At 43.2% G+C, this 27573-nt stretch overlaps 3 protein-coding genes across 8 annotated transcripts in view; 2 read left to right on the top strand and 1 right to left on the bottom strand.

Annotated features, from left to right (window-relative positions):
• Positions 1-3749: 3749 nt before the first annotated feature.
• On the bottom strand, positions 3750-8555 carry Cfap68 (cilia and flagella associated protein 68). 3 transcript variants are annotated; one of them, XM_055622407.1, is made up of 5 exons: positions 6339-6720; positions 6103-6227; positions 5200-5424; positions 4262-4328; positions 3750-4058 (listed from the first exon to the last, which is right to left on the bottom strand). In XM_055622407.1, exons 2-5 carry the CDS (start codon positions 6187-6189, stop codon positions 3898-3900), a joined length of 540 nt encoding a protein of 179 aa, XP_055478382.1. In that variant the 5' UTR covers positions 6190-6227; positions 6339-6720; the 3' UTR covers positions 3750-3897. The 3 variants fall into 3 exon arrangements, with proteins under 3 accessions (XP_055478382.1, XP_055478383.1, XP_055478381.1); XM_055622408.1 differs by lacking the exons at positions 6103-6227; positions 6339-6720 and adding an exon at positions 8297-8555; XM_055622406.1 differs by having other exon boundaries at positions 6103-6720.
• Positions 8556-8576: 21 nt separating this feature from the next.
• Positions 8577-13411, top strand: Fdxacb1 (ferredoxin-fold anticodon binding domain containing 1). 2 transcript variants are annotated; one of them, XM_055622404.1, is made up of 5 exons: positions 8578-8884; positions 9079-9232; positions 10465-10668; positions 10941-11099; positions 11762-13411. In XM_055622404.1, exons 1-5 carry the CDS (start codon positions 8713-8715, stop codon positions 12936-12938), a joined length of 1866 nt encoding a protein of 621 aa, XP_055478379.1. In that variant the 5' UTR covers positions 8578-8712; the 3' UTR covers positions 12939-13411. The 2 variants fall into 2 exon arrangements, with proteins under 2 accessions (XP_055478380.1, XP_055478379.1); XM_055622405.1 differs by lacking the exon at positions 10941-11099 and having other exon boundaries at positions 8577-8884.
• A 1022-nt stretch (positions 13412-14433) lies between these two features.
• Alg9 (ALG9 alpha-1,2-mannosyltransferase) overlaps positions 14434-27573 on the top strand; it is a 66977-nt gene continuing 53837 nt past the window's right edge. For 2 of the 3 annotated variants that reach the window (XR_008721790.1, XM_055621755.1), the window contains exons 1-6: positions 14434-14680; positions 15487-15622; positions 18007-18141; positions 19976-20046; positions 21582-21670; positions 25819-25954. Coding sequence is in view for 2 of the 3 variants with exons in the window: in XM_055621755.1 (XP_055477730.1) it covers positions 14544-14680; positions 15487-15622; positions 18007-18141; positions 19976-20046; positions 21582-21670; positions 25819-25954 (704 nt within the window). In the remaining variant the exon portion in view is untranslated. Of the gene's footprint in view, positions 14681-15222; positions 15376-15486; positions 15623-18006; positions 18142-19975; positions 20047-21581; positions 21671-25818; positions 25955-27573 lie in introns of those variants that run through there. The other variant, XM_055621756.1, reaches the window with a different exon arrangement.

A 27573-nucleotide genomic window follows, 5' to 3' on the forward strand; every position in this document is an offset into this window, starting at 1 on the left:
AGAATGATGGCCTACGAAGAAGAGACCGGTGCTCAAGTGAAGCCGAGGTTGCTGCTAACATACAAAGGGGGCCTTACAGACAGTGTGCCTGTGATGGATGAGACAGGAAAAAGAAATGAGAGCTGAAGGGCTCAGATATGCCATTGGCAACAAGTATGGCTCATAGCTTAATGAGAAAAGAGGTTAAAATGATCTGGAGAAGGGAGCCCCCCATCACCATGATCTGCAGTAGGAGGCCAAATGCTGCATATAAAAGTCAAATAACACTGTCATCGCAGTGGCCATTGGGTTTGACAAAATGTCCACTTTCATGGATACAGTTTTGGAGCAAGGTAGGTCGGGGAAGTAAATGAGAAGCAGATTCTTGACAAGAAAGCAAAGGAAATTCCTTATGTTCATAAATGTCATGTACAGTGAAAATCTTGTACAAATGTTATGCTTGTCCAAGAGAATTTAATTTTATTCCCTTTGATATCCTAAGCAAGATGACAGGCCCCTGATCACTCCTGATATTTGACTCTGGCTCCCAAGATTCTGACCAATGTCACATTAGAACAGATGCAGAGTTAGAGGTGGAACTGTCATTTACAAAGATATAATTATCTGCCAAAATAAACAAAGAAATAAGCTCTAGAAAACTAGAGTTCAGTAAGTCTGCAAGATAAAATTCTATGTATAAAACTATGTTCTGGTTCTTCATTCCTGCCTTTTAACCTACCCCTTTAGTGGCCTGAAATAATTATTCTATTAGACCTTGTTATGTAGTGCATGGATTGGCTAGGACCACTTGGTAATACCTTAATATATATGTATATATACATATATCTATCTATCTATATCTGCTGATATCTGAAAGTATCAAGGAGATGTGATTCTTTATCCCTGACACCTTGGCAGAGATGGATGCCAATGTATTGAAAATATATATGAAACCGAGAAGTCCCAAGATACATATAATTTATCCAAAGTAAGACATGAAAAAACAATATCTAGACAGGCATATTTTAGAATATGGAGATTGAATAAGAAACCAAAATATTACAATAAAGAAAGCCCCAGGCTATAACAAGATTGCTGCCTCAACCCAGGCCATTCCAATGTCCCAGGTGGTGTACTCCATAAACTCGTTTGTTGGTATAATGTTCTTTTAAAATGTATATGCCTTACCCTTGTTAATTCAAATGCTGATTTCCCCACCCCCAACTCTCTGGTTTCAATCTGGATATTGCACTGTGATACTCACTATAAGCATCCTGTCTCAACTCTTGTGTAAACAGGACACAAATAAAGCAACTAGATACAATGTTGTGCAATGGGAGGAGCCAGAGGACAGGAAAGAGGGGAGGAGCTAGAGAACTGGAAGGGGCAAGAAGGAGGAGGAGCTGGAAGAGGAGAGCGCTAGGAGAGCAGAGCGGGAGGAGAGAGCTTGGAGGACTTAAAGCATGAACCAGACCTAAGATTTCACAAAAAGCAAGTATAATGTGGGAAATCTAAATGTTAGGAAACTGAGGGCTTGGAGGTTTAGGAGGGAGTAAATATTGCCCAACATTGTGTTCTAGGTTAACTAAAAACCCAGTCTCTGTGTGACTTGGTTATACAGCCGCTGAGGATTAACAGCAGTGTTACAAGAAGATAAAACAATAGTAAATATCAATAACATACTACAACACTCGTTTTATTTTCCAGAGAGAGAGAGACAGACAGACAGAGAGAATGAGAGAAAGAGAAAGTTATCTCAAAAAAAAAAAAAAATAGAATATTTAACTCATTCTACCAGGTCAGTGTTACCTTATTAAGTCAAAGACAGTAGAAGAAAAGCAATCTATAGACACACACATAGACACATACACAAACACACATTCATACACTGGTTGAAAATAAAATGGCCTTACACAACAGTACAGAAATGATAGCCTTTTAAATTTAGTGATGGTACAACTAGGTAGCCCTAAAGAAAAAACATGAAACTTAGTCGTTACTCAATGTCATAAACAACACAAATTCCAGATCTCCATGTGGAACATAAAATAATGAGAGTTCAGGAGACAACAGCACCTCTTTTGTATCCTGTTTAAGAAGATGTTACACAGGCACAGATGTATCTGGTAACTGTCCTTTTAAATTAGACAGGAAAGAAAAGATGATGCTTATCTGTATTACAATTAAGACCGATGCCTCCCTACATTCCCTAACTTGAACTTCTCTTTCTATGCACTCACTGCTTTGCAGGACCTACCTCAAATCAGTAGCTCAATCCAGCATCTTTTGAACCACCACCAAGGCCCTGTGTCAAGTTGCTGTTCCTTGATCTGCTAGTACGCTTAGCTTTGTTTGATCAACTGAATTCCTTGGTGCCTGTTGTGAAGTAGTTAAGAACTGATTGTCTCTCCCTTATTATTTTTTTGGATATACACAAATTATTAAGATGAAACTGTATTCCTGAGATGTATTCCAAAATAAAGTCAAAAGAGAAAGTACAGTAACATTAAACTAGTGATGAGGCGCAAGGAAGGTCATTAAGCTACTGTCTACTTTTGTGTTTAAAAGTCTCTGTAATAATAGAAAAGTTGTTTATATTTTCATAGTCCTCATCAAAAATTATTCAGTAAGGGCACAATAAAAACACTATGATCGACTTATTTTGGATGCACTTAGCAACATATAAGCTATGCCGGAAAGCAGAGAGGAGTGTTTACAAACTTGAACATGGGTTTCTGTTTTGTTTTGCTTTGTTTTGCTTTGAGATAGGGTCACACTCTGCAGTCTACCAGGAAGCTTGTAGGCAGGCCTCAAACTCCCAGCTATGCTCTTGCCTCAGTCCCCTGAGTGTTCCGATTAAGGTGAGTCACCAGGCTAGGGCTCTCTCTCTCTCTCCTTCCCTCTCCCCCTCTTTCTCCCTCTGCTGTCCTCTGGTGCTGGGGAACAAACTCAGGGTCCTAAGCATGTTAGAAAAATGCCTTACCAAGGTGCCACAGCCCCAATCCTGGTTTCCCCAGAGGGCCTAGACTGACCTTGAGCATGTACTGTCACAGCCTCTCAAAGGCTAGAGAGCCAGGCCTATACCACCACACCTGTCCCTGAAAGTGAAGCTTAGAGCAGGAGATGTCCTTTGATTGGTAAAGTACTTGCCTAGCATTCATGAAACCCTTAGTTTGATTCTGTTTAAAAAATAATAATTTTGAGATTATAACTACAAACTTTCCCTTTCCTCCCTCCAAACCCTCCCGCATACCCTTTTTGTTCTTTTTCAAATCCATGGCCTTTCCCCCATTAATTGTTATCACATGTATATTTGTGTATATATTGTCTTAGGTAGGGTTTCTATTGTTGTGATAAACCCCCAGGACCAAAGGCAAGTTGAGGAGGAAAGAACTTATTTCAGTTTATAGCTTCTTAAGTCCATCATGCAGGAAAGTCAGGGCAAGAACTCAAGACAAAAAATTGGAGGCAGGAACTGATGCAGGGGCCATGAGAGCTGCTCCCTGGTTTGTTTCCCATGGCTGGCTCAGCCTTCTTTCCTATAGCACCCAGCATCATCCACCCAGCAGACCTCTGACCCCTGCGGGATGGCCCCTCCTTCATCAATCTTTAATCAAGAAAATGCGCTCACTACTGGCTTGTCGATGGGCCAGATCTTATGGAGATAATTTCTCATTTCAAATTCTTTTTTTCCCAGATATGTCTAGGTGTGTGTTAAGTTGATAACAATCCACCAGGACAGTTAGAGTAAACAAAAATAGAGATTTGGTTTTTTGTTTTGTTTCGTTTTTGGACTGTGGTTTATTTAGACAGAAGTTATGTTAAAAGCAAGGTTTGAGTCTACCTAGAAAGTGCTTCTTTCTACAATCTACTCCAGAAAAAAGTGAAGCTACTTTTTATTTCTTTGAGTCCTGGATCCTAACATTGGTTCATGTTTGGAGCACATATACACCAAGAGTAATGAGTGGGTACAGGCTCTGAGTAGCTAGTCATGTAAATTGACTTTCCTGTGCATTTGTTATGAGGAGGATCCAGCTCAGGCTGATGTCCAGGAAACCAATGAGGCTCTTGCTTAAATCCTAAGAGAAAGAAAAACAAAGGGAGCACAATAAACAAGGAGGTTTAGTAACAGACCTCATACTTATTTCTTAGTCCTGGAAAAACTGAAACAAAGTGAAATTGTTCACTTATTCACACGTTCATTTTACTTTTGAGTTCCTCCTATCTGCCAGGAACTAAGATGGTGCTAAGAGTTAAGAATTAATAAAAGGAGTCCACCTACTATGAGCAGATTGTGGCTTTTTGCTGTTGTAGTTTGCATCATACGTTGTTTCAAAGTAGTGTCCAAACTATAAAGAAAATGTAATAGATTAATAATCTCGTGGTTGAGACTGGAGAGCTGGCTCAGCAGTTAGGAGCACTGACCGCTCTTCCAGAGGACCTGGGTTCAATTCCTAGCATCAACATGCCAGCACACAACTGGATGTCACTCCGGTTCCAGGGGAATGAATATACAGCATATAATGTTCTTTTTTACTGGCTTGTTTTCCATGGCTCGCTCAGCCTGCTTTCTTACAGCACCCCGGACCACCTGCCCAGCAGTGGCACCACCCCCTGTGGGACAGGCCCGCCTATATCTGTGTATGCATTTGGCTTTTCATGACAGGGTTTCTTACTATCCTAGAACTCACTCTGTAGGCCAGGCTGGCTTCAGAACTTACAGAGATCTGCCTGCCTCTGCCTGCCTCTGCCTCCCAAGCGCTGGGATTGGAGTGTGTGCCTCCATTATCCAGCATAAACCTTTAAGGCAACACCAAAGAAGCTACTAGTTTGTAGCTAATATAAGAGGTGAGGGACAGAGTAGCATGAATTTAATTGCTCAATCATTTGAGGTAGATTAGAGGTTTGTGTGTGATTAGCCTATCATGCTTTCTTATCTACTGTATGTTTGTTTAGGAGACTGAAGGGCAAGGCTGAGGTAAATAAGCCCAGAGAAGAAGCTATCCTGAGTCAGAAGACTCTGTAGATCAACAGGTAAGATCCAATGGAAGGAAGAGAAAAAGAGATCTATTCATCAGTTGATAACATACAGGTAAAATTCAGCCTGACACCAAGGTGGTCTACGTGGTCCAGCTGAAGAATGATCTCTCATAATTCTAAACATAAACCTCTCACACGGCCACTGGCATTTTTTCCTAACAGAAGAGAATGCTATATTACCTGGGAAGGCAAGGGCTTGGGCGTCACGATGTTCTTCAGGTCGTATCTTTCCTGGTTCCAGTTGCCCATCAGGGTGCGGGTGGAGTATGAGTTCTCATTGGTGTTGCATCTCCACCCATACTGAGAGAACTTGGACGATTTGTTCCAGTCTGTCCATACTTCACCATGGCCGTCAGCATGAAGAAGGCTGCCATAGTGTGGGTTTTTCAGGAAATAGATAAGGTTCTGTTCTCAGGAAAAACAAAGAGCACAAAAGCTGACTAAACAGTCAGAGAGTCAAAAGGTCAAAGTGTTAACACAAGCACTCCTTATTAACACTCTATGCTTCTGTCTGAATATCATTTGTATGGGCCTGATTCTTCCCCTTCAGATGCATGTACCCGCTGGTCTATTCTGTCAGTCACTAGTAATGGGTGACTGGCTATACAGATGCCACTGTCCCATATTCCTTGAAATTACAGAAAACATTTCAGCATCTCCAACACCATCTGAGCAATTAACTAAATGTTTTGGTGATTTCAGGATGTAAGAGTTGAGAGTCTAAGGGTATTGCTACAGAAAGAATGAGAGATGTAAAGTAGAACAACAGATAACAAAATAAATGATTAATGATAACTTCCTTTTCTAGGCCAGCTTAAATAAGTTAACTCCTCTTTTGCCTCTGTCATAGGTACAAGGGCATGCAATATATTATCTACTGAATACTATTCCTATTAAGGTCAGGATCCATGTTTTGTTCATTGTTGAATATATCCTCCCAATCAATAGTTACCCTCCCAATCAAGTTCTCTGTGCATACCAGATGGTAAATATCTCTATTTTAAATTTTTGGCAAGCAATCAAAAGCCCAACTTTTTGGTTACAAAATAAACCTGGTCTTCGGACTTAGGAACAAGACGGTACCTGTGCTGTCGAGTAAGTTGATGGTGAACACCATGATTTGGCTGGAAATTTCACCCAAAAACAGTGCTCACTATATGGCTGTTCCATGTTCCTTAAAGATGTCTCCCAACCTGGTTTTTCCAGTTCTCCAACAGAGGAATATAGATCACCATGGACACATGATCACAGTTTGGGAGACACAACCCAACTGCCTTTTCACAAGCAGACAAGACCAACACTTCCCTCACATCACCTACCTTTGTGAAGGTATGTGCATGTATATGCTGATGTCACCAAAGTGCATGATGACTTGGGTATCTGGACCCAGAAAGTCCAAGAGGCCTAGTGGTTTAGAGGTGATGCTGGTCCTAGCTAGGACAGACATCCACTCAGTCGTCTGGCAGAAAACTAGGGCTTTTCTTTGTGTATTTGATCAGTCAGTCACTTAGTCTTGCTGATTTCTAAATCAGCCCACTATTTTTCAGTATCACTGTCAATTTCTAATTCAGACCACCATCTCCTTTGTACCCTTTACTGCAAGTAGCCTTTTATCAGGTTTCCTTGTCATCAGCCTCGTTCGTGTCTAATCCTTTCTCCATAGGAGAGTAGACTCTCAGTGGCTTTTGTTATTGTTGTTACAACATCTGGATTTCTTCTTTTTTCCTTTTTAAAAATTATTATTTTTATTAATTATTCACTTTGTATCCCACCTGTAGCTCCCTCCCTCCTCCCCTCCCAACCCCACCTTCCCTCCCAGTTCTCCACCCATGCCCCTCTCCCAGTCCACTGATAGGGGAGGTCTTCCTCCCCTTCCTTCTGATTCTAGTCTATCAGGTCTCATGAGGACTGGCTGCATAGTCTTCCTCTGTGGCCTGATAAGACTGCACCCCACCCCCAAGAGAGAGGTGATCAAAAAGTAGGCTAATCAGTTCATGCCAGTGACAGTTTCAGTTCTCATTACTATGGAACCCACTTGGACACTGAACTGCCATGAGCTACATCTGTGCAGGGATTCTAGGTTATCTCCATGCATGGTCCTTGGTTGGAGTATCAGTCTCAGAAAAGACTCTTGTGCCCAGATATTTTGGTTCTGTTGATCTCCTTGTGGAGCTCCTGTCCTCTGCAGGTCTTACTATTTCCTACTTCTTTCATAAGATTCCCTGCACTCTGCCCAAAGTTTGGCTATGAGTCTCAGCATCTGCTTTGATACCCTGCAGGGTAGAGTCTTTCAGAGGCCCTCTGTGGTAGGTTCCTGTCCTGTCAACATCTGGATTTTTAAGTCCTACTTTACAGGTTACCTAGAGCACTTTTGATTTAAAAAAAAACAAAAACAAAAACAAAAACAAAAACAAAAACTGTAGAAAGTTGGTAACGGCCACAAACAATAGATGGCAGCACATGTCAGTTCCCCAAATCACTCTGCTTTTTGGGATATATGAATGTACTGATTGGGGTCTCTGCCATAACTTGCTGGGGCCACACATGCCAGATTTTAATCTACAGGTCGCTTTTCCCTGCATTTCTTTGCAAATTGTTCAGCATTCTTACATAATTTTTTATGGTCCTTAGAGTATTCTTTAACTAGGTCAGCCCAGGGTGGGTGTTTGGGCTGGCTCTTCCCAAATCAATATACTAACTTCATCAGCCTGGATGTTAATCAAGTTTTCATTTCACATTTTGAGACCCTTTCAAACTACTGCATCAGCCCCCTGCTGGCTGCCCTCTTGGATTTTTAGTGGTTTTCTATATTCTCAGAATAAAGTTTAGGCTATTAAATGGTTACAACACTCCATATGCCCCTCCCCCCTTAATTCTTCAGTGTCACCTGCTGGTCACTCTCCTGCCAACTGTGTTTAGCCCAGTCAAACGTAACTACTGTTTTCTGTTTGTATAAACACTGTTCCTTCTGTCCCTTTAATTCTTTTTACCTAAATAAAATGAACCCCCTTCTCAATTTGCTTCCACCTCAGGCTTGCTTCAGGGAATCAACACCTCCCTTCCTCCTTTGTGTGTGCTTTATTCAGTGTCCTCAGTTCCTTTTCTCACGGTGGGTACACACCCCGTTATACTAGAGGTGCCTCTTTAGCTGCGTGCATTCGTCATCAGACAGCAGGCAGGCCACCTCTAGTCCATCCAAAACACCTAACTGCTCTCACGGTGCCTCGGAAGAGAACAGGCATTCAGTGTTATTTCATAAAATAGGATCTATGAGCACCTGGCGAAAGGATGAGCAGCAGCTGAGAAAACAGGAGGAACCCATTTCCGCAGACAATGCAGCTAACAGGGCCCTGCGCCTCTGGGATACGCAGGACCAGTCCCACCCCTCAGTGACTGTTTTGTGACCTCAAGGAGGCGTGGCGAAGACTCGGAGGACCGTCCTTGTATTGAAAAGCAAACGAGCCTTCAGAGGCGCTCGAATGAGGGGATAAGGGCGATAGCTGTATTCAACTGACAAGCTCGTAGCTCCCTAGCAATAGCTCTTAATTGTTCATCCAGAACCCTCACGAGTTGATAACCTCATAAATCAGCGCCGGGTGAAGAAGGGGAGGGTGAGGAGAGACGACCCAGGCAAAGGAAGTGACGCAAGAAAGGTGCGCCGCAGAGAGCGCCGGCAGGGGCCCGAGGGAGACTATGGTTCCTCGGCGCCTCCTGTTGGTCGGGGAGGGAAATTTCTCCTTCGCCGCTTCCCTGATCGACACCCTGGAGCCTGGCGTCACGGTAACCGCGACCTGCCTCCAGCACCGGGCTGATCTGCAAGGGGATCCCGTGGCCTTGGAGAACCTACGGCGCCTGCGCGAGCGAGGTAGCGGGTCCCGCCCCTCCGCGAGGCCCCGCCTCGAGCGTGGGGGGTGTGGCTCGCGGGGGGCGTCCAGCGCGCCTCCCGGGGGCGCTCACCTGGACGTGCCGCGTGCCCAGAGCCCGGCTGGTGGGCGCGTGTTGCAGAGGTGTTGCTTGTCCGGGTTACAGATCCTAAGAGTTGTCTTTAAACTTTGCCAGGTGTCGAAGTGCGTTTTGCTGTGGATTGCACCCAGCTGGCACAGGCTTTGCAAGGCCACAGGGACTTTGATCGAATTCATTTTAACTTTCCGCATTGTGGACGAAAAGCCGGCGTAGCTAAGAACAGGGCACTGCTTGCCAAGTTTTTCCAGAGGTGAGGAAAGACGAGTCCTCTCATGCGAAATGTTTCCAGGTGTCCGTAACCAACTTACCGCACACAAACTTTGTAGTTGGAGAAATAAGTTGCTAGGGTACACGTGGAAAGAAGATAAAACCCAGAAGAAACCACAATCATGTCTTAAAGTGGGATACATAACCCTAGATGTTATATAAGCACAAACAGGCCTTAGGAGGTAAAAGACAAGGTTATTTTTAAAATTTTAGCTAGCGTGCCTGTGTTTAATGTATGGGTGTGGACGACAGGATGGCGCGGGATAGAACTTCGGCTGTCCTGCTTGGTAACTGATCCACCCCGATGCTCCCAAATTGTTTGTTAAAACAAAACTTAAAAAAATATATGTAATATATATATGTAATATATATATGGATGTTTTGTCGGCATGCATATCTGTGCATCGTGTGTGCCTAGTGCCCCGAGAGGCCACTAGAGGGCGTTGGATCCCTGGGACTAGAGTTGCTGATGTGTGTCTACATTATATGGGTGCTGGGAACTGAGCCTCCGAACAGCCAGTGCTCCTAAACTGCCAAATCTTCTCTCCAACCCACCCCTAACATGTTCTTAAGTTGTAAAACAGTAAGAACCAGTTATAGCCTGATGACTAAGAGCGTGGATTTAAGAGCCTCATGGTCTGGATTCAAATCCTGGCTCACCATTTACTAGTAAAAACTGTAGCAAGTTTTCTCCTTACCTGCTTTTTTTTTCTTGCATCTATAAACTGGGGCCACTAGTAGTAGCTGCTTCTTAAAATGATTATGAATTTAAAATAGTGCTTTACACCATTATACGAAACTGATAGCGTGTGGGCTCTAGGTGTAGAGAAACCTTTAGCGAAGGCAGTTTTTAAAGTTAGGTAATTGAAGTATAGACATGTGTGCGTGGTGATACAGTGCGAAACCCAGCCCTGAACTACAGAGTAGGCAGAAGGTAGGAAGACATTTCCTGATGGGGAGAAACAGTGCAAATAGTGAGTTACATGGAGGAACTTTAGGGACACTGGCCTTTCTATGACATATAGGAAGACAATACAGATGCAAAGCTGGTGACCAATATTTTTGTTGGGACACTTAGGACTTTTATTTGCCTAGGTTTAATAGACTACTTGCAAGTCAGATTTTTAGTTATTTCAGAGCTGAACCATGTGCATATTGCGGATTCTTTTCATAATTTCTGTTTCTGATAAATTTCCGGTGTTTGTTCTCCATAAGCTGTACCAATGTTCTTGGAAAGGACGGAGAAGTTCATGTGGCATTGTGTAGAGGACAAGGTGGAACGCCTGCTGATAAGCCCCAGAGAGAGTGGCACAACAGTTGGCAAGTAGTTGCCATGGCAGCCCTGGGAGGGTTCATTTTAAGCGACGTGCGTCCCTTCAGCTGTGAGGCTGTGCCAGGGTACAAGTGCACCGGCTATAGGTAAGTAATGCCGTAGGCCTGACCTTCTCCCCTTTATCTTTTGCATGAAGTATTAAAAGATTAAAGCCAGGCTTTTTCCTTTCCAATTTCCTGAGTTAGTTTCAAAAATACTGCTTTGTTTACTAATGAAAGCCTTCATATATCGATTTATATGAATATGTATATATATATATATATATATATACATACAATGTATATTTTATTTTAACTAAATTAAATGTAAATATGTCACATTTAGCTTAAGGAAGTTATTTGTTCATTTATTTTGGCAGGAGTCAGGATAAGCCCTTTCATGTAGAAGGTGCTTTGAACCATATCTTCACCAAGAGCTTACCCTTCGAAGGCTCTCAGCCTAGAACATTCAGAGTCAGACTGGAAGACCAGTGGTTTTCCTTTGCTGAACCAGAAGCACTTGCAGGAAAGTTGAATAGGTAATCTCATGTGTTGATGTTCTGCCTGCATGTCTGTGCAAGAGTGTTAGATCCGTCGGAACTGGAGTTACAGACAGTTGTGAACTGCTATGTAGGTGCTGGGAATTGAACTCAGGTCCTCTGGAAAAGTGGCCAGTGCTCTTAACCTCTGAGGCAGCCCCACAGGTATAATTTTATTTTGATGGCAATCTCTTCCTAGTTGAACCATGAATTGCCTTAATGGTCACTGCATTTTGAGTGGGTACACGATGAATTGTTAATGATGCTGGTGCTGTGGGCACCTGTCAGGCTGTCAGACTCTAGGGGTGTCAGCAGAGTTCTGCACTGTATGCTAATTCTCCAGGGAGTGGGAGTGCAGGTCAGTGTAATCTGTTTGTTGTGCACGAGGCCCAGAATTTGCTCCCATCATAGCAAAAACAAAACAAAACAAAAAAAAAAAAAAACAACCAAAACACAACAACAAAATAAACAAAAATACCCCCAAACAAAAAACAACTCCCTAAACGAACCAAAAAATGTACATGCTGTTTCTCCATATGACAAATGATTTATTTTCAGTATCATTTTAAGGGTACTTGTTTTCTACATAAGAACAAACGACTTTAATTCTTGTAGTTGTAATTATTATTGTCGGTGAGAAGTTATTTTATATGTTTAAACAGGCGGTTCCTTGAAGCACCTTCCTGTCATCCTGTCAGAACCATCAATGAGAAACTCATTGCTGAATTGGGCAAAACTTTTCCCTTAAAAAGGCTGAAATGTTTGTTTCCTCTGTTACCACGGGGAAGTGCCAGTGTCCTCCTTCCAGGGACCTGTGATCTTCTGTCTGCCTTTTGGATTAGTCTTCATGAAGATAACCCACATTCTGAGGCCCTGTCTGGTGAAGTTATACAGGAAATGGAAGAAGTTCTTGTGTCAGTTTCAGAACGTACCTTTACCAAGAGACCTGCAGGAGACGGCTGCAGAGGAGCTCATGAAGGAGTCTGTGAAGAGGCCACACTGTGCCTTAGGTCTTCCCTTCTAGTCCATGGTGAAGCTGTCCTCCATTCACCTGACTTCCTTCCAGGAGCTTTGCACATCCTCAGTGGACCTGTCTTCCGGAAGTGCCACATTTCACCTTTTATGATGCCAGCATTTCACGAGACTTTATTTCTCCTTGGACTTAATAAAAATATGGAGGAGAGTTGCCTTTCATCACTGCTGGATCACCTGAAGGGCATTCTGGGTAACCTTCTGACTGAGACATTGCTGGAGGGCTCCATTGTGAGCACCTCAGTGGAATTTGTCCTTCAGCCAAATGGGAAGGATTATATAATTCATGTGAAGTCCCTCAGTTTTGGCCCAGATTGTACTGAGAATCTGATTATTGGGTCTGTCGTCACATCTGCAGCTGTTACACAGGAACATCAGTGTTTTGTGTTTGTGTCCATAAACTTGGACTTACTAGCTATGCTTGCCTATGATATTTCTGATTGGAGAATATTGTGGACTTTTGATGGCCGTTTCCTGAAGAGATTTGCCCCTGGGAAAATAGAACGTTTTAAAAGCTATTCTCTGTATCCTCCACGCTATGTGCATGACATTAGTTTTTGGTTAGATGAAAAGAAAGGATTTGATGAACTGGAGTTTCACACCATAGCCCGAGCAGTGTCCCAGGACACTATTATTTCTGTACAGTTCCTTGGTCGGTTTCAACGTCCAGAGACTGAACAGGTCAGTCTCTGCTATAGATTGATCTATCAGACTTGTGATAAGGCGCTCAGCCCGAAGCTGGCAGCGGCAATGCAGTCCCGGTTCAGAGAAGAGATTCAAAGACAGCTACATGTTTTACTTCGATAGGTCAATGATGACCTTTGTACAGTGTATGTTATAGGTGGGTGAAAAAGAACAACTCTCAACTGTTGTTCCTTTCTGGACTCTTGGGTTTTTGTGTTTTGTTTTGTGTGTGTGTGAAAGATTTTTTTTTTTCACTGTGACCAAAACAGTGCTGATGGACCCTAAAGTGCCTGTGAACATACACACAGACTGGCCAGGCTCCATGGTGGTGATGACGTCCTTTGATCCCAGTGCTCAGGAGGCAGAGGCAGGCAGGTCTGATTGAGGCCAGCTAAGGCTACATAGTGAGGCCCTGTCCGAAAACAAAACAAAAATTAAACAAAAATGCCTCCATAGACTGGGGGCGGGTGACTGTATTGTTGTCTTTTTGATCCTGAATAATGACTGAAACAACAAACCAAGCATTTTGTACTTGAGCTGCTCTCTTTTTGAAGAGGCTGTGAACCTGTATGTCTCACCACATGTATTTATAAATATATTTCTCACATTGTTGGTTCCTCTTTATGGTCTCAGTGAATTTGCAAGCGTTTTGCTGCATGTATTACATATCTGGATTATCATCACGGTACTGCTATTTCATCATTGGCTATTGAAGTCATATAACCCACAAGTGTCAGAGCTAGGATCGACATTTGGGTCTGTCTAACCAAAGCTCTACTCTAGTCGAATCTTTACTTCTCTTTCCCTAGTTTTCATCAAAGGAAGTGATAAATATGAATCTGGATGTTTGGGCTCAAGAACTAACGACTATTTACGGAACCGCTCGATATGATCACTCCATTTAACCTTTTTAACTGTCAAGCTCAGCGTTCCCTCTATAAACCTGCATGGATTTCCACAGACAGCACTGTTAGGATTAGAGTTCTAGAGTTCTCTTTGTAAAGTGGCTTTGTAAAATGCCGCTGAAACCAAGTCTGGACCCCTCGCCCCCTTTAAAAAAACAAACAAAACTCCCAACAACGGTTTGTTTTTTTTTTTTTGTTTTGTTTTTTCAAATGTAGGAAGAATAGTACATATTTGTACCCGGTCCTCATTTGGAGTATAGCTCCATTTATTAGTCAGGCAACTTTGGACCTTGGCTTCCTTACCAAGTAAAAGCAAGGTGTCTGAGAGAATAAAAAAGCACGTACGTAAACCGCCTATAGCTGCGATGGCGTTGTGCATAGCCTTTCCTTAGGCTTTTACTTTCAGTCTGTATTCTGGCTTTACTGGTTTGTCTCAGGAACTTTTGGCTGTCTATGCCTCTTAACACGTCAAGGCAAGGTGTGAAATGTTAAAGTACCGTTTAGAGACCGCTTTTGGGGTAGGCAGCTGTATGGAATAGCTCCACACGCTACACTTTGCGGGGCTGCAAGTGCGGCGTGCTGAGAAGTGGAGGAAGCTAGCTAAAGGAAGGGAGAGCTACCCAGCCTTATAAGTGGGAGGGGCTGGCCAAGGCTGCTGCTCCCGGCCTTCGCCCCAATTGGTCTAGTGACTCCGTATTTCAGTCCTTGCTGCGCATGTCACGGCAATTTGTCCCTCGGCGGACACCGTTTCCCAGCTAAGCAATGTCTGCGCTCTCGCGGATATCGTAGCGTGCGGAGTTCTACCCTTTCCTCGACGCTGGGCATGGCGAGCCGAAGGGCCCGGCAGCGCCTCAAGGGCGGCGGCGGCGGTGGCGGCGGCGGCGGGGACGCGGGCCCGGCCGCGGAGAAGCTGCGGGAGCTGCTGGGCAGCCGGGAGGCAGGCGCGCAGCCGCGGCCAGAGTGCGTGTGCGGCAGGAGGGCGTGGCCGGCGGGAGGGTCGGGTGGTCCCCGCGGCCTCTGCTCCCCGCAGGGGCGCTGCCCTCCGCCGGACGTCTCCGCAGCGAGCCGGCGCCCTTACTCCTGCCCCTGTTGGGAGCGTCCGAGTTCGCAGCGGTCCTCGTCCCTCCTCAGCTCCCTGTATCCTTGGAGCTAGGGTCTGCCCTGCTTCAGGTTCAGGCCCGCGTGAGCAGGCTTCGCGCTGGTAGAGTTAGCCGAGCCTCTGTTAGAGCTGTTAGCAGGGGAGTGCACCTTTAACACCGAGTGTCTGGGCGGTTTTATTCTCCCAGAAGCCGCCGCTTACTGTTTTCTCCCTCTTCCTGCGTCTTCAGCCCTCGAAGCCGTCAGCTCCAAGGTTGGAGCATGTAGGTCTGCATTAAAGGGATTGCCAGCATATGGGATCAGAGGAGGTCGGCACCTGCCCTTTGTGTTAGGCCTCCATTCATTTGAAGGAGGACGGAATTGATAAACGTCCCCCCCCCCCCAAAAAAAAAAAAAAAAAAAAAAAAAAAAGACCTTAAGGAAGAAATGGAGAGTGAGAGCATTAGGTAGCTCGAGGTTAAACAGGCCAAGGTGTGTACCTTGGAAGCGGGAAGTGTAACGAGTGATTGAAAACCCAATTCCTTATCCTACTCAAACATGACAAACCGTTCTTTTAGGTGAATGGCTTTATTGTGGCTTTTGCCATTTCTATCTTTTCTGTCTGGTTTTAATCTTCTCTAGGAGGACCTTCCTGATGCATTAATGGTTTTGCTTTTCCTCTTGGGCAGGTCTGGAAATAAAGCAGGGCAAGTCTGGGCCCCTGAAGGATCCACTGCTTTCAAGTGTCTGCTCTCGGCAAGGTTGTGCGCTGCCCTTCTGAGCAACATCTCGGACTGTGATGAAACCTTCAACTACTGGGAACCAGTAGGTGGTCTAATTAACTGGTTTTTAGTTTCTGCTATCCTAGTGATCTAACCTATGGTTTTGGGCATGGAGGCAAATGCTTTACCACGGGGCTACATCGCTAGCCCCTAGTTCTGGGATTTGACCTTTGATCCTGATCTGGTACTTAGGACTAAGTAACAAAAACATAAAATATAAGTGTGAAAAATACTAAACTAAACTATTTTCACTTTTGTGTCCTGAAAACTGTTGATTTGGTGCTTGGAGAGATGGCTCAGTGGGTAAGAGAACTTGCTGGATATAAACCATGAGGATTATAGTTCAAATTCCAGCAGCTCAAATGTAGGTGACTCCAGCACGTCCTCAAAACATGACAGCCCAGTGTGGTGACACACACCATTAATCACAGCACTCTGGAGGTAGAGGCAGTCAGATCTCTTATGAGTTCAAGGCCAGCCTGGTCTAGATACTGAGTTCCAGGACAGCCAGGGCTACATAGTGATGCCATGTCTCAAAACAAAACAAACAAACAAACAAAAAAACATGCCCTCTTATGGTCTCCATAGGCACACGTGTATGCATGTACTCATGTAGATATCCACACATAAATAAAATAGGTCTTAAAGCCCAAACTGTTGATTTATTGCTATTGAAGTCTATAACCTTTAACTGTCATACTCAACCTTGAGACTTATAATTATATTTTAAATGGTTTTGAAAAATCTAAGTAATACTTGTGGATGTAGGTAGGTTTTAAAGTTAACAAATATTCCAGAACTTGAGGGAAATACAATTATGCATTTTTCTAATGTCCAAAAACCACTTCCTAGAGGGAAGCTACAAGAGTGTTTGTCTTAATGATTTATTTATTTTTATTTTATGTGCATTAGTGGTTTGCCTGCTTGTATGTCTGTGTGAGGGTTATGGATCCCTGGAACTGGAGCTACCGACAGTTGTGAGCTGCTATGTGGGTACTGTGATTGAACCCAAGTCCTCAGGAAGAGCAGTGATTGCTCTTAACTGCTGAGTGATCTTTCCAGTCCCCATTCTTCCAACTTTTTAAGTTCTGATGTTTGCCAAAATAGTTGTGATAGCTAGTTTTATGTCGTTTTGACACAGCAGTAGTCATTAGAAAAGGAGGAAGCCTCAACTGAGAAAATGCCTCCATAAGACCGAACTGTAGGGCAAACCTGTATGGCATTCTTAATTAGTGATTGATGGTGGGGAGGGTCCAGCCCATTGTGGGTGGTGCCATCCCTGGGCTGGTAGTCCTGAGTTCTATAAGAAAGCAGGTTGAATGAGCCATGGGGAGCAAGCCAGTAAGCAGCACCCCACCGTGGCCTCTGCATCAGCTCCTGCCTCCAGGTTCCTGCCCTACTTAAGTTCCTGCCTTCACTGCTTTTGATAATGAACTGGCATATGGAACTGTGAGTTTCCTTTTGTTGGCTTTTCTTGTCCAACTTTGTTGTGGTAGTTTTGTTTTTTTCTTATTATATTCTGTTTTGTTGAATTAAAAAAAAATGAAAACCTAGGTACTAGGGTAAAGGATAACAACTGAACTGTCATTTATACCTGCAGAGAGAGAGAAAATCAGTTTTCTCCACTAGTGTGACACTGCACCTATCAGCCACTCCAGGGCAGGCCTCATGTCAGGAGTAGTTGACCAACATATAATTGGACTCCAACAGTTTGTGTGTGTGTGTGTGTGTGTGTGTGTGTGTATGTGCACGCCTGTGTGCCTTTTTGGATGTAGTTTTATTTTTGTTTCCCTGTTTTGTTGTTGTACTGGGTCTTTGTTTCTTTTTTAAGAAAGAATTTAAAAGTTGGGTGCAGGGAGAGAATCTGGAGGGATTTAGGGGTGGGGAAGAATATGATCAAAATATATTTGAATTTGAAATTGTTTTAAATAATGGAAAATATAAGAATAATAAAGAAGAACTGAACCCTTTACTCCACAACTTGCTTTGGGTAGTGGTGTTTTAGCACAGCAGGAGAAGCCTTAGCTAAGACAACAGCATTACTGACAGCACACTTGGAGTGTTGTTTCTTGATTTATACGTTTATGTATTTTTTTGCTGACTTCCTATTACAGAAAGTTAGGAAGTAAATTATCCAGTTACATTTTGTATCAAAAACAGAAAAAAATCTTAGTGTGTGTAATTTAAGGAAAAATAAAGATTTTCAGTTTTTTTGTTTTTGTTAATCATTATTTTAACAAATATAATAAAACCTTATCTTCTTAATTTAAAAAATATGAGGCCATTTGTTTCTTTTCTTATTCATTAGTTACAGATGGTAATTCTCAACATTTTGACTCTAACAGTTTCAACACAGGCTCTTCACCTGTATCCTCTCAAGAGGGGCTTTGCTGGTATAACCCTGAACGCATCTGTCTCTGCTTTCAGACACACTACCTCATCTATGGGAAGGGGTTTCAGACGTGGGAATATTCCCCACTGTATGCCATCCGCTCGTATGCTTACCTGCTGCTGCATGCCTGGCCAGCTGCATTTCATGCACGGATTCTGCAAACTAATAAGGTAAGGGCAGCTTTACCTGATAACAGTCACATTCATCAAGAGGTAATCTGATAGCAATTACACCAATCAAGAGATAACCTGATAGCAATCACATCCATCAATAGACAACCAGATAGCAATCACATTCATCAATAGATAATCTGATAGCAATCACATCAATCAATAGGTAACCTGATAGCAGTCACATCTATCAGGAGGTAAGTGTGGGAGCAGTTTTGAAAAGAGAACAAAAATCTGTTGATGGTTAAGAGGTGGATTTCTTTATTCGTTTTTCTTCTTTGAGATGGAGTCTTGCCACGCTTTGTAGACTATTCTGGAACTTTTGGACTCAGATGCTTTTCCCCTCATTTCCCAAGTTACTGTGTCTGTAGGCCATCAGGCCCAAAGGTTGTTTTTTGTTTTTTGTTTTTTTTTCCCTTCTAAATTGTGGATGTAGGTGTGCGAGCCATGCAGAGGCAGAGGACAGTCTTTTGGATACAGTTCTCTCCTCCTGCTGTAGATGCCTTGGATCAAGCTCAGGTTGTCAGGCAAGCCCTTTTAACCTGCTGAGCCAGCTTGATTTCCATCTCCTCCGACAGGATCATTTGTGTCTTCATCATTCCACACATACTAAAAGAGCAGCTTTGACTTAGTATAGATTATGTTAAGTGATGGAACAGTGACGAAGTTGAGTCTGCTTTCATGGAAGTGACAGTTCTTGGGGGAAGAGTGGGAGAAAAGTACAAGGCATGGTGGGGTAGGGTAGCATAATAAGAGTGCTCAGGAGTTAGTTGGACCCTGACCCTGCTTAGGGTTAAAATATTTGATAGCATGTTTTTGGTGTGAATTTTTTTTTTTTTTTAGTTTTGTTTGAGGTTCACTAAGTTACTTGAATACTTAGGCTTATGCCTTTTGCCAAATTTGGGGAGAGGGATGTGTGCATATGGCGCACGCACACACACACACACACACACATACAGGTCTGTGTGAGCACATGTGTCTGGGCACAGTGCGCATGCCAGAGGAGATACTGGCTATCTTCTGTTGCCATCCACCTTATTCTCTCAACACAGGGTCTCTCATTCAACCTGAAACCCTCCATTTTACCTAGGAGATGGTTAGTGTGTTCCCAGGAGCTGCCTGTTTGCCTCCTGATGCTGGGGTGCAGAAACACATGGTCAGCCTGGCTTTCACATGGGTACCATGTCTGAATTCACACGGTGTGGACTGAGCCAAGGCAGCCTGCTGCAAGCGATAGGTTCCACAGCTGTAATGCGGATGTGTTTTAGAAACTGTCGGTATTTACATTTTATGGCTGTTTAACAAGTACTGTCTAGCCAGGTGAGGTGGCTTACATGTGCAATCCCAGCACTTAGAAGGCTGAGACAAGAGGGTTACTATAGGTGTGAGGTCATCCTGGGATCCACAGTGAGTTCAGGATAGCCTGAGGTATCGTGTGAGACCCTGACGTCGAAGGGGAGAGGGAGGGGGAAGGAGAGGACTTGTTGAGTGAGCAACAGATGAGCAGCGTGTCACAGTGTTCCCATCTTTGCAACCCTGAGTGTTCATGTTTGTTCAGTACTCTCTACAGTAGAGCATGGTTAGTTGCATACTTATAATTGGAGACCTGTAGTTTTACTGAATTAATGGGCTGCAATAGGTGTTTTTATGAATGGAGGCTCCCACCCCTCTTAGAGTAAAAGAAGTAGGTACATTGAGTCTGGGGATTTGAAAATTTGTGTGGTTCTCAGGAGGATTGTGCTGGTACAGTTTACGGACAACAAATGAGAGTTTTCATCCTCACAAGCTTGCAGCTCCTGTTGCTGACCTGTTTTTTACTCTGGGCTTCTTTCAGATTCTTGTATTCTACTTTTTGAGATGTCTCCTGGCTTTTGTGAGCTGTATTTGTGAACTTTACTTTTATAAGTAAGTAACTGCATCCAAAAGTACAAGGCCCCACCCACCCACCCCCAGCGCAGACTGAGAGCTCAGGCGGCTTTTCTTCTACCTCCTGGTGTTATGACTGCAGAGCAGCTTCTCATCTGAAAAGTGATTGAGGAGGAGTCTGAGCTTCTGTTCCCCGTGGTGCACGCTGATTTCAGTTGTCGGTACACGCCTCACTAGCCCTAGTAGGATTTAGTGAACCCCTAGTGTTGGTTCTAAGTGGAGGATTGGTCCGCTTCTTCCCTAGAGCTGAGCTGATGGGGCGCTGTTCCCAGTGTGGGGCTGTGCTCTCATCTGCACTCTGTGCATCGCCGCACACCAAGGAGTTTTCAGTTGAGTGACTGCTAATGAATGCATTATGCATTTATGTTTCCTAGCAATGAAATATCTGCCTTTTTAAAAATGTAGCACCTAGAAACATTTAAGTTTCATAGTGCCTTAACATATTAGAAGATACTCAGACTTAGGGTTGGAGAGATGGCTCTACAGTTAACAGCACTTGGTGCTCTTTGAGAGGACCTGGGTTCAATTCCCAGCATCCACCAGTAAAAACAAAACTCACAGGGAAGTGTCTTGGTGTTGGTATTTTCATTTAATAATCCATATTTTTTGGGAATAGCATTGTTTTGTTGAAACCTTATTTAAAAAAAAAAAGACATATTTTGATTAGTTTGTAAAGTAGTAGGCTTCCATGGAATTTTCACACATTTTTAGTTTTTATTAATCTGTTCCTCCTCTTTGTCATTTCTCCTTGCCCATCACTGAGTAAACCTTTAACCCCTTGTTTTAGTCCTCTCTGGTTTTGTTTTGTTTTCATTTTTTGAGCCAGGGTTTCTCTGTGTAGCCCTGGCTGCCCCGGAACTCGTTCTTTAGACAGGCTGACCTCGAACTCACAGAGATTCACTTGCCTCTGCCTCCCGAGCGCTGGTATTAAAGGTGTGTGCCACCATTGTCCTGCCATCCCTGTCTGCTTTTATATCATCTGTGTTGAGAACAACGACTTACTGAGCAACTTTGTGCTAGGCACTTTCCTAAGTACCCACTGGCAGTAACCCTCCCAGGAGCTTGGTGTAGGTGTGGGTACTGTCTTCATCTTACAGATGTGGACTCTTGCAGACTGTGTAACTAGCCACTGCTGGTCAATGGCAGAGCCAGAATTTGAACCTGCCTGGGCCCGAGGTCTGTTATTTCTCACTATATCATGCTATTTCCCTACTGATAGTAGATATTTTTAAAATACGGAGCTTTTCTTAAAGAGGAAGCTTTTCTTCTGTGCCAAGAGAAAGGCGTTTCTCATGCACATGAAATTCCTAACACATTGGAAGCACATTTCCTTTTAAGTAAGGAGCTTTTCTGTGTCAGGCTTAAGAGTCCTGGACACATAAAATTCCTGGACAGTTCTATATTTGACGTTAGCTCTTCAATGTTAATTCTCATATAGGCTTCCATTTTTTATTTGCTTTGCAATGTCTGTCTCTTACCATCCACAGTATTAATGGCCTTTATCTTTCTTCCAGGGCTGTGTGCAAGAAATTTGGGCTGCATGTGAGCCGGATGATGCTGGCCTTCTTGGTGCTCAGCACTGGCATGTTTTGTTCATCAGCTGGTAAGTAAGGGGCAAATGAGGGGTAGCAGGTTAGTAAAGGGGCAGGTGAGAGGTAGCAGGTAAATAAGGGGGAGGTGAGGGGTAACAGGTTTTTCTGCCTGTACAGCTGTATTGATGAAAGAAAAAAAGCACTTGTCTGATGAGGTTATATTCTTGTAACATGAATACTTGCAGGTCACTGTTGTGTGCATTCTTCTTTTTTTAAATATTTAAAAATTTTTGTTTACTTAATCATTTTACTGCCTGGTTCAAGCCCCCTCCCTCCTCTTCTTGCAGTCCCGTCCTTACGCACCCTCCCTTCCAACTACCTTCTCTCAGAGAAAGGGAGGCCCCCAAAGAGTACTGAGCCACCCTGGCACCTCAAGTTGCTGTAGGATTAAGCGCATCCTCTCCCACTGAGATCTGACAAGGCAGCCCACCTATGAGAAAGGTATGCAGAGGCAGGCAACAGAGCCAGAGATAGCCCCTACTCCCGTTGTTAGGGGCCCATATATTGACCATGCTGCACACCTGCTACATCTGTGTAGGGTCTGCATTATCTTTTTGTTTTTTTTTCAAGTCAGCTTCTCTGTGTATCGTTGGCTGTCCTGGACCAGGCTGACCTCGAATTCACAGATACCATCCTGCCTTGCTCTCCCCGAGTGCTGGGATTACAGGTGTGCACCACCATACCCGTCTCTGCATTGTCGTCTTTTTTTTTTAATAATATTTTTTTTATATTAATCACAAGTTATTTACTTTGTATTCCAGCCATAGCCCCTCCTTCATTCCCTCCCAACCCCACCCTCTCTCCCTCATCTCCTCCCTGCCCCTTTCCAAGTCCACTGATAGGGGAGGACTTCCTCCCCTTCCATCTGACCCTAGCTTATCAGGTTTCATCAGGACTGGCTGCAATGTCCTCTTCTGTGGCCTAGCAAGGCTGCTTCTCCCTCAGGGGTGGAGGGAGAGGTCAAAGAGCCAGCCATTGAGTTCATGTCAGAAATGGTCCTGTTCCCCTTACTAGGGAACCCACTTGGATACTGAGCTACCATGGGCTATATCCAAGCAGGGGTTCTAGGTTATATCCATACGTGGTCCTTGGTTGGAGAAACAGTCTCATAAAAGACCCCTGGGCCCTGATATATTTAGTCCTTGTGGAGCTCCTGTCCTCTCCAGGTCTTACTAACTCCCCCTTACATCTGACAGAGGGCTAATATCTAGTATATATAAAGAACTCAAGAAGTTAAAAAGCAACAAATCAAGTAATCCAATTAAAAAATGGGGTATGGAGCTAAACAGAGAACTCTCTGTAGAGGATTGTAGAATGGCAGAAAAAAACTTAAAGAAATGTTCAACGTCCTTAGCCATCAGGGAGATGCAAATCAAAACGACCCTGAGATTTCACCTTACACCCATCAGAATGGCCAAGATGAAAAACTCAAGTGATATCACATGCTGGAGAGGTTGTGGAGAAAGGAAAACCCTCCTCCACTGCTGGTGGTAATGTAAACTTGTACAACCACTTTGGAAATCAATCTGGCGCTTTCTCAGACAATTAGGAATAGCACTTCCTCAAGATCCAGCTATATCACTCCTAGGCATATATCCAAAAGATGCTCAAGTACACAACAAGGACATTTGCTCAACCATGTTTATAGCAGCTTTATTCATTATAGCCAGAACCTGGAAACAACCCAGATGTCCCTCAGTTGAGGAATGGATAGAGAAATTGTGGTACATTACACAATGGAATACTACTCAGCAATTAAAAATGAGGAAATCACGAAATTTGCAGGCAAATGATGGGACCTAGAAACGATCATCCTGAGTGAGGTATCCCAAAAGCAGAAAGACATACATGGTATATACTCACTCATATAGATCTATAAGATGGGATAAACATACTGAAATCTATACACCTAAAGAAGATAAACAAGAAAGAGGACTCGGGGTAAGATGATCATTTCTCATTTAGAAAGACAAATGGGATGGACATTGGATGTAGGAGAAAACAAGTAACAGGACAGGAGCCTACACAGAGGGCCTCTGAAAGACTCTATCTAGCAGTGTATCAAAGCAGATATTAAGACTTATAACCAAACCTTTGGCAGAGTGCAGGGAATCATATGCATTGTCTTCTTAACCTGTGCTGACTGATGAGTAGTAGTAGTCTCACGGGATACTGTCTGTTCCCTCCTTTTACTAATCGCTCACTTCCTTTCTTGGCCACTAGGGGAGTAAGGTATTTTTGTTTGATGATTCTGTTTTCTGCCTGTTATTTGGGATGTATTCTGTAGAGGTTGCATCTCTTGAGCATCTATCTTATCTATTTTTGGTTATTCAAAAGGGGGTTTCTCTGTGTAACAGCCCTGGCTGTCAGGGAGATCTCTTTGTAGACCAGGCTGGCCCCAAACTCACAGAGATCCACCTGCCTCTGCGCTCCCGAGTGCTGGACTTAAAGGCATGTGCTACCATGCCTAGCAAGCATTTATTTTTATAGTTAGCTTCTAGATACTTAGAATAAAAAGCTCATGGAGGGCTGGTAGCTTCCCAGCTGTGCTTTCTGTGAACACTCACATTGTGTGGACTGAGCTAAGGAAGCCTGCTGCAAAGGATAGGTTGTTCCCCATTCTTCAGAAAGATTATCTTGCGAAGTATAATTTCCTAATTTTAGTTTACGCTTCTATAATCAAGAACAAATATAAAAAAGGTACTTTCTACAAAGTTACATGGTTACCGTTTTCTTCATTGAATATATTAAAATGAATGTTGTTCTGCAGGGACGCCAAGCTCCACCCTAGGCCAGCTTTGAAATTCACCGTAGTAAACATGTCTGCTTCATCAAGATTAGCAGAGCCCTCAGAGATTTCTGCTCTTTTGTGTTCTGCATTGGCAGCCAGCCAGAGTTGACACCAATATTATTTAGCATCTATTGATGAAAGCTGCATCTGACATGTTTTATGTTTTATTTACTTTGCCAATCCAGAAACATTATGTGTGTGGGGAGCTTCCTGTGAGTATCTGTAGTATTACAGTATCAGTTCAGAGGCTTTACTGTAGAGTCTTTGAAGTGGACCCTGGATGAGTGTCTTAAATCTCACGGCCTAGTCCATTGTAGTTCTAGTTAGAATCAATTGGTTTTTCTGTTCCAGGAATGGGCCTTCTGAAGGGTAAGAAGCCACATTTTTATTTATTTATTTTTAAGATTTATTATGTATACAGTGTTGTGCCTGCATATACACCTGCAGGTCAGAAGAGGGCACCAGATCTCATTATAGATGCTTGTGAGCCACCATGTGTTTGCTGGGAATTGAACTCACAACCTTTGAAAGAGCAGCCAGTGCTCTTAACCTCTGAGCCATCTCTCCAGCCCAGAAGCCACATTTTTGTTGAGAGTTGTTAGTATTTTGCTGCTGTTCCAAAATGTTTAGTTTGTCCAGACAATTGCATACTATGACAAAGTTATGGTAGATGTAATAGTTAAGGGGCTTTGTTAAGGCCGACTGTAGCTCTGAGCCTCGAGAACACTTCCTAGAATCTGTGTAGGGTACTGGTGTGAACCAGGATGTCTTAGAGCACATCAGAACCAACATCTCGTCTGCAAAGACTCCAAGTCTTTTGAATCATTTTCTCTGCATGGAAATAAGTCTGAGGTTCCTGGGAAAACTGGATTTGTGTAAGCTTTAAATTTAGGTTCAGGCCAGAAAAGGAATGGCATGGATAGTATTGTGTAACTTAGGGCCTTTTGTACTTGAACAGAGGTGTGAGAAGGTAAAAATCAGTGCATTTGTTTTTTTGAAAAGGAATGTACTCTGACTGCCTATGTTTTCCTCCACTCCCTCTCTTTCTTTGTATATGTCTACACAGGGTCTCATGTACAGCTGAGGATACCCTTTGACTTCAGATCTTCTAGCTTGTAATTCTGTGGACTAGGATTATAGCTGTGCGCCACCATGCCCAGTTTATTTGTGGTTCTTGGGAGCCCGGGGCTTAGTGTCTCTTAGGCAAGCACTCTGCCAGCTGGGCCACATTTCCAGCCTTACTGCTTATTTCTAATAGTGTTTTGCAAAGTAGGTTTACAGTTACTGACATTTTGCAGTGCAGGTGAACTTTGAAAACTCACCATTTCACCTCAGACTCTTGTTTCTTTCATTTCTTTACTCTTGCAGCATTCCTTCCTAGCAGCTTCTGCATGTATACTACGTTGATCGCCATGACTGGGTGGTACATGGACAAGACACCCATTGCTGTGCTGGGAGTAGCAGCCGGAGCTATCTTAGGGTGGCCATTTAGTGCAGCTCTTGGGTAAGAAACTAATGTTATTCCTGTCCTGTACGTTACTGGCCATTTGGTCAATCCTAATGTTGGATCGGATGCAGACTGCCCAGGTGGCACCCAAAGTTAGAGATCAGTGTGATCGACAAAGACTGAGGAACAAAAGCATATTGTTCTCATCGTTCATTCATGTGAGTTATTCTAGGGAGAATGGTGACTGCTAAGCTCCTGCTGAAGGTTAGGCATTGCTAGCATTACCAAACCTTCCACAGATTTTCTAAAATTTATATCTCTACAAGAAAACACAATACAATTAGTTTTTATAAATGAGAATATAGACACTAAGATTTGGGGTAATTTGCCTTTAATATTATACTTGCTTTTAAAAATGCTTTACTAGCAAGCATCTATTAATTATACACGTCTCATTTTGTTGTGACATTTTCATACATGTAAACAGCATTTTTCAGTTCTGTCTCCTGTGTTAAACTCTTTTGTCCCCCTCCTTCCCTCTGCTGCTAATTCCTTTCTCTTTCTTGAAAGTTTGCTGTTGTTTTCTTCACACTCCATTCTGTCTTGTGTATCCTCCTTGACACCTAGGATTGAAATGTTTCCTTTTGTCTTTTTTCTTTAAAATTTTTTAATGTTCAAGGGGTATGTCTTGTGTCACATGTATGCAGTGATTCTGGACTGAGCTGCCCTGTGGGTCCTCTAGAAGAGCAGCCCATGCTTTTAATCGCTGAGGCGTCTCTCCCATACCCCTTCTCCTTTCTTGCTCCTGAGTTTATTTGTGTCTCCACTTTCTTCTGCGCTCTGTTTCCACTACTTCTTTCCTGGTTTGTGCTGCCTTAACTTCTTTAAAAAATAAATAAATAAATAAATAAATGAATAATATATATATATACATATATATAATTTTATGTACAGTTGTGTTTTGCCTGCATATATGTCTCCGTGAAGATGTCAGATTTTGGAGTTAGAGACAGCTGTGAGCTGCCATGTGGGTGGTGGGAATTGAACCCGGGTCTGGAAGAGCAGTCAGTGCTCTTAACCACTGAACTATCTCTCCAGCACCCCTGTTTGTTTCTTTAACATCTATCTATCTATGTTTATGAGTATTCTATTTGCATGTACACCTGCATAACAGAAGAGGGCATCAATTCCCATAAAGATGGTTGTGAGCCACCATGTGGTTGCTGGGAATTGAACTCAGGACCTCTGGAAAAGCAACCAGTGCTCTTAACTGCTGAGTGAAATGGTTTGTGATTAAGAGCACATGCTGCTCTTGCAGAGAATCTGAATTTGGTTCCCAGCACCCATGCTGGTAGCTCACAACTACTGGATCTGCCATCCTCTTCTTGACTTTGCAGGCACCAGCACTTAAACATACAAATCCACATTATAAACATGATTTAAAATGTGTAGCTTAAAAATATTTTAGTTGTTATTGAGGTTATTTTAAATATAGTATTCCACAATTTTAAAAGTACCTATAGTATATAGCTCAGTGGTAGAATGTTTGCCTAGAGCGTATTAAACTTTAGCACAGCTGCAAACAAAGCAGGTTAATAAAGTGAAAGGAGTTCTTGGAGATTTGGTGGATGATGGCATGCAAGAAGGAGGACTCAAGTTCAATCCCCTTGACCCAC

The sequence above is a fragment of the Psammomys obesus genome, unplaced genomic scaffold (genome assembly GCF_907164565.1).
Source record: "Psammomys obesus unplaced genomic scaffold, mPsaObe1.curated_primary_1811, whole genome shotgun sequence".
NCBI classification, from domain to species: Eukaryota; Metazoa; Chordata; class Mammalia; order Rodentia; family Muridae; genus Psammomys; species Psammomys obesus.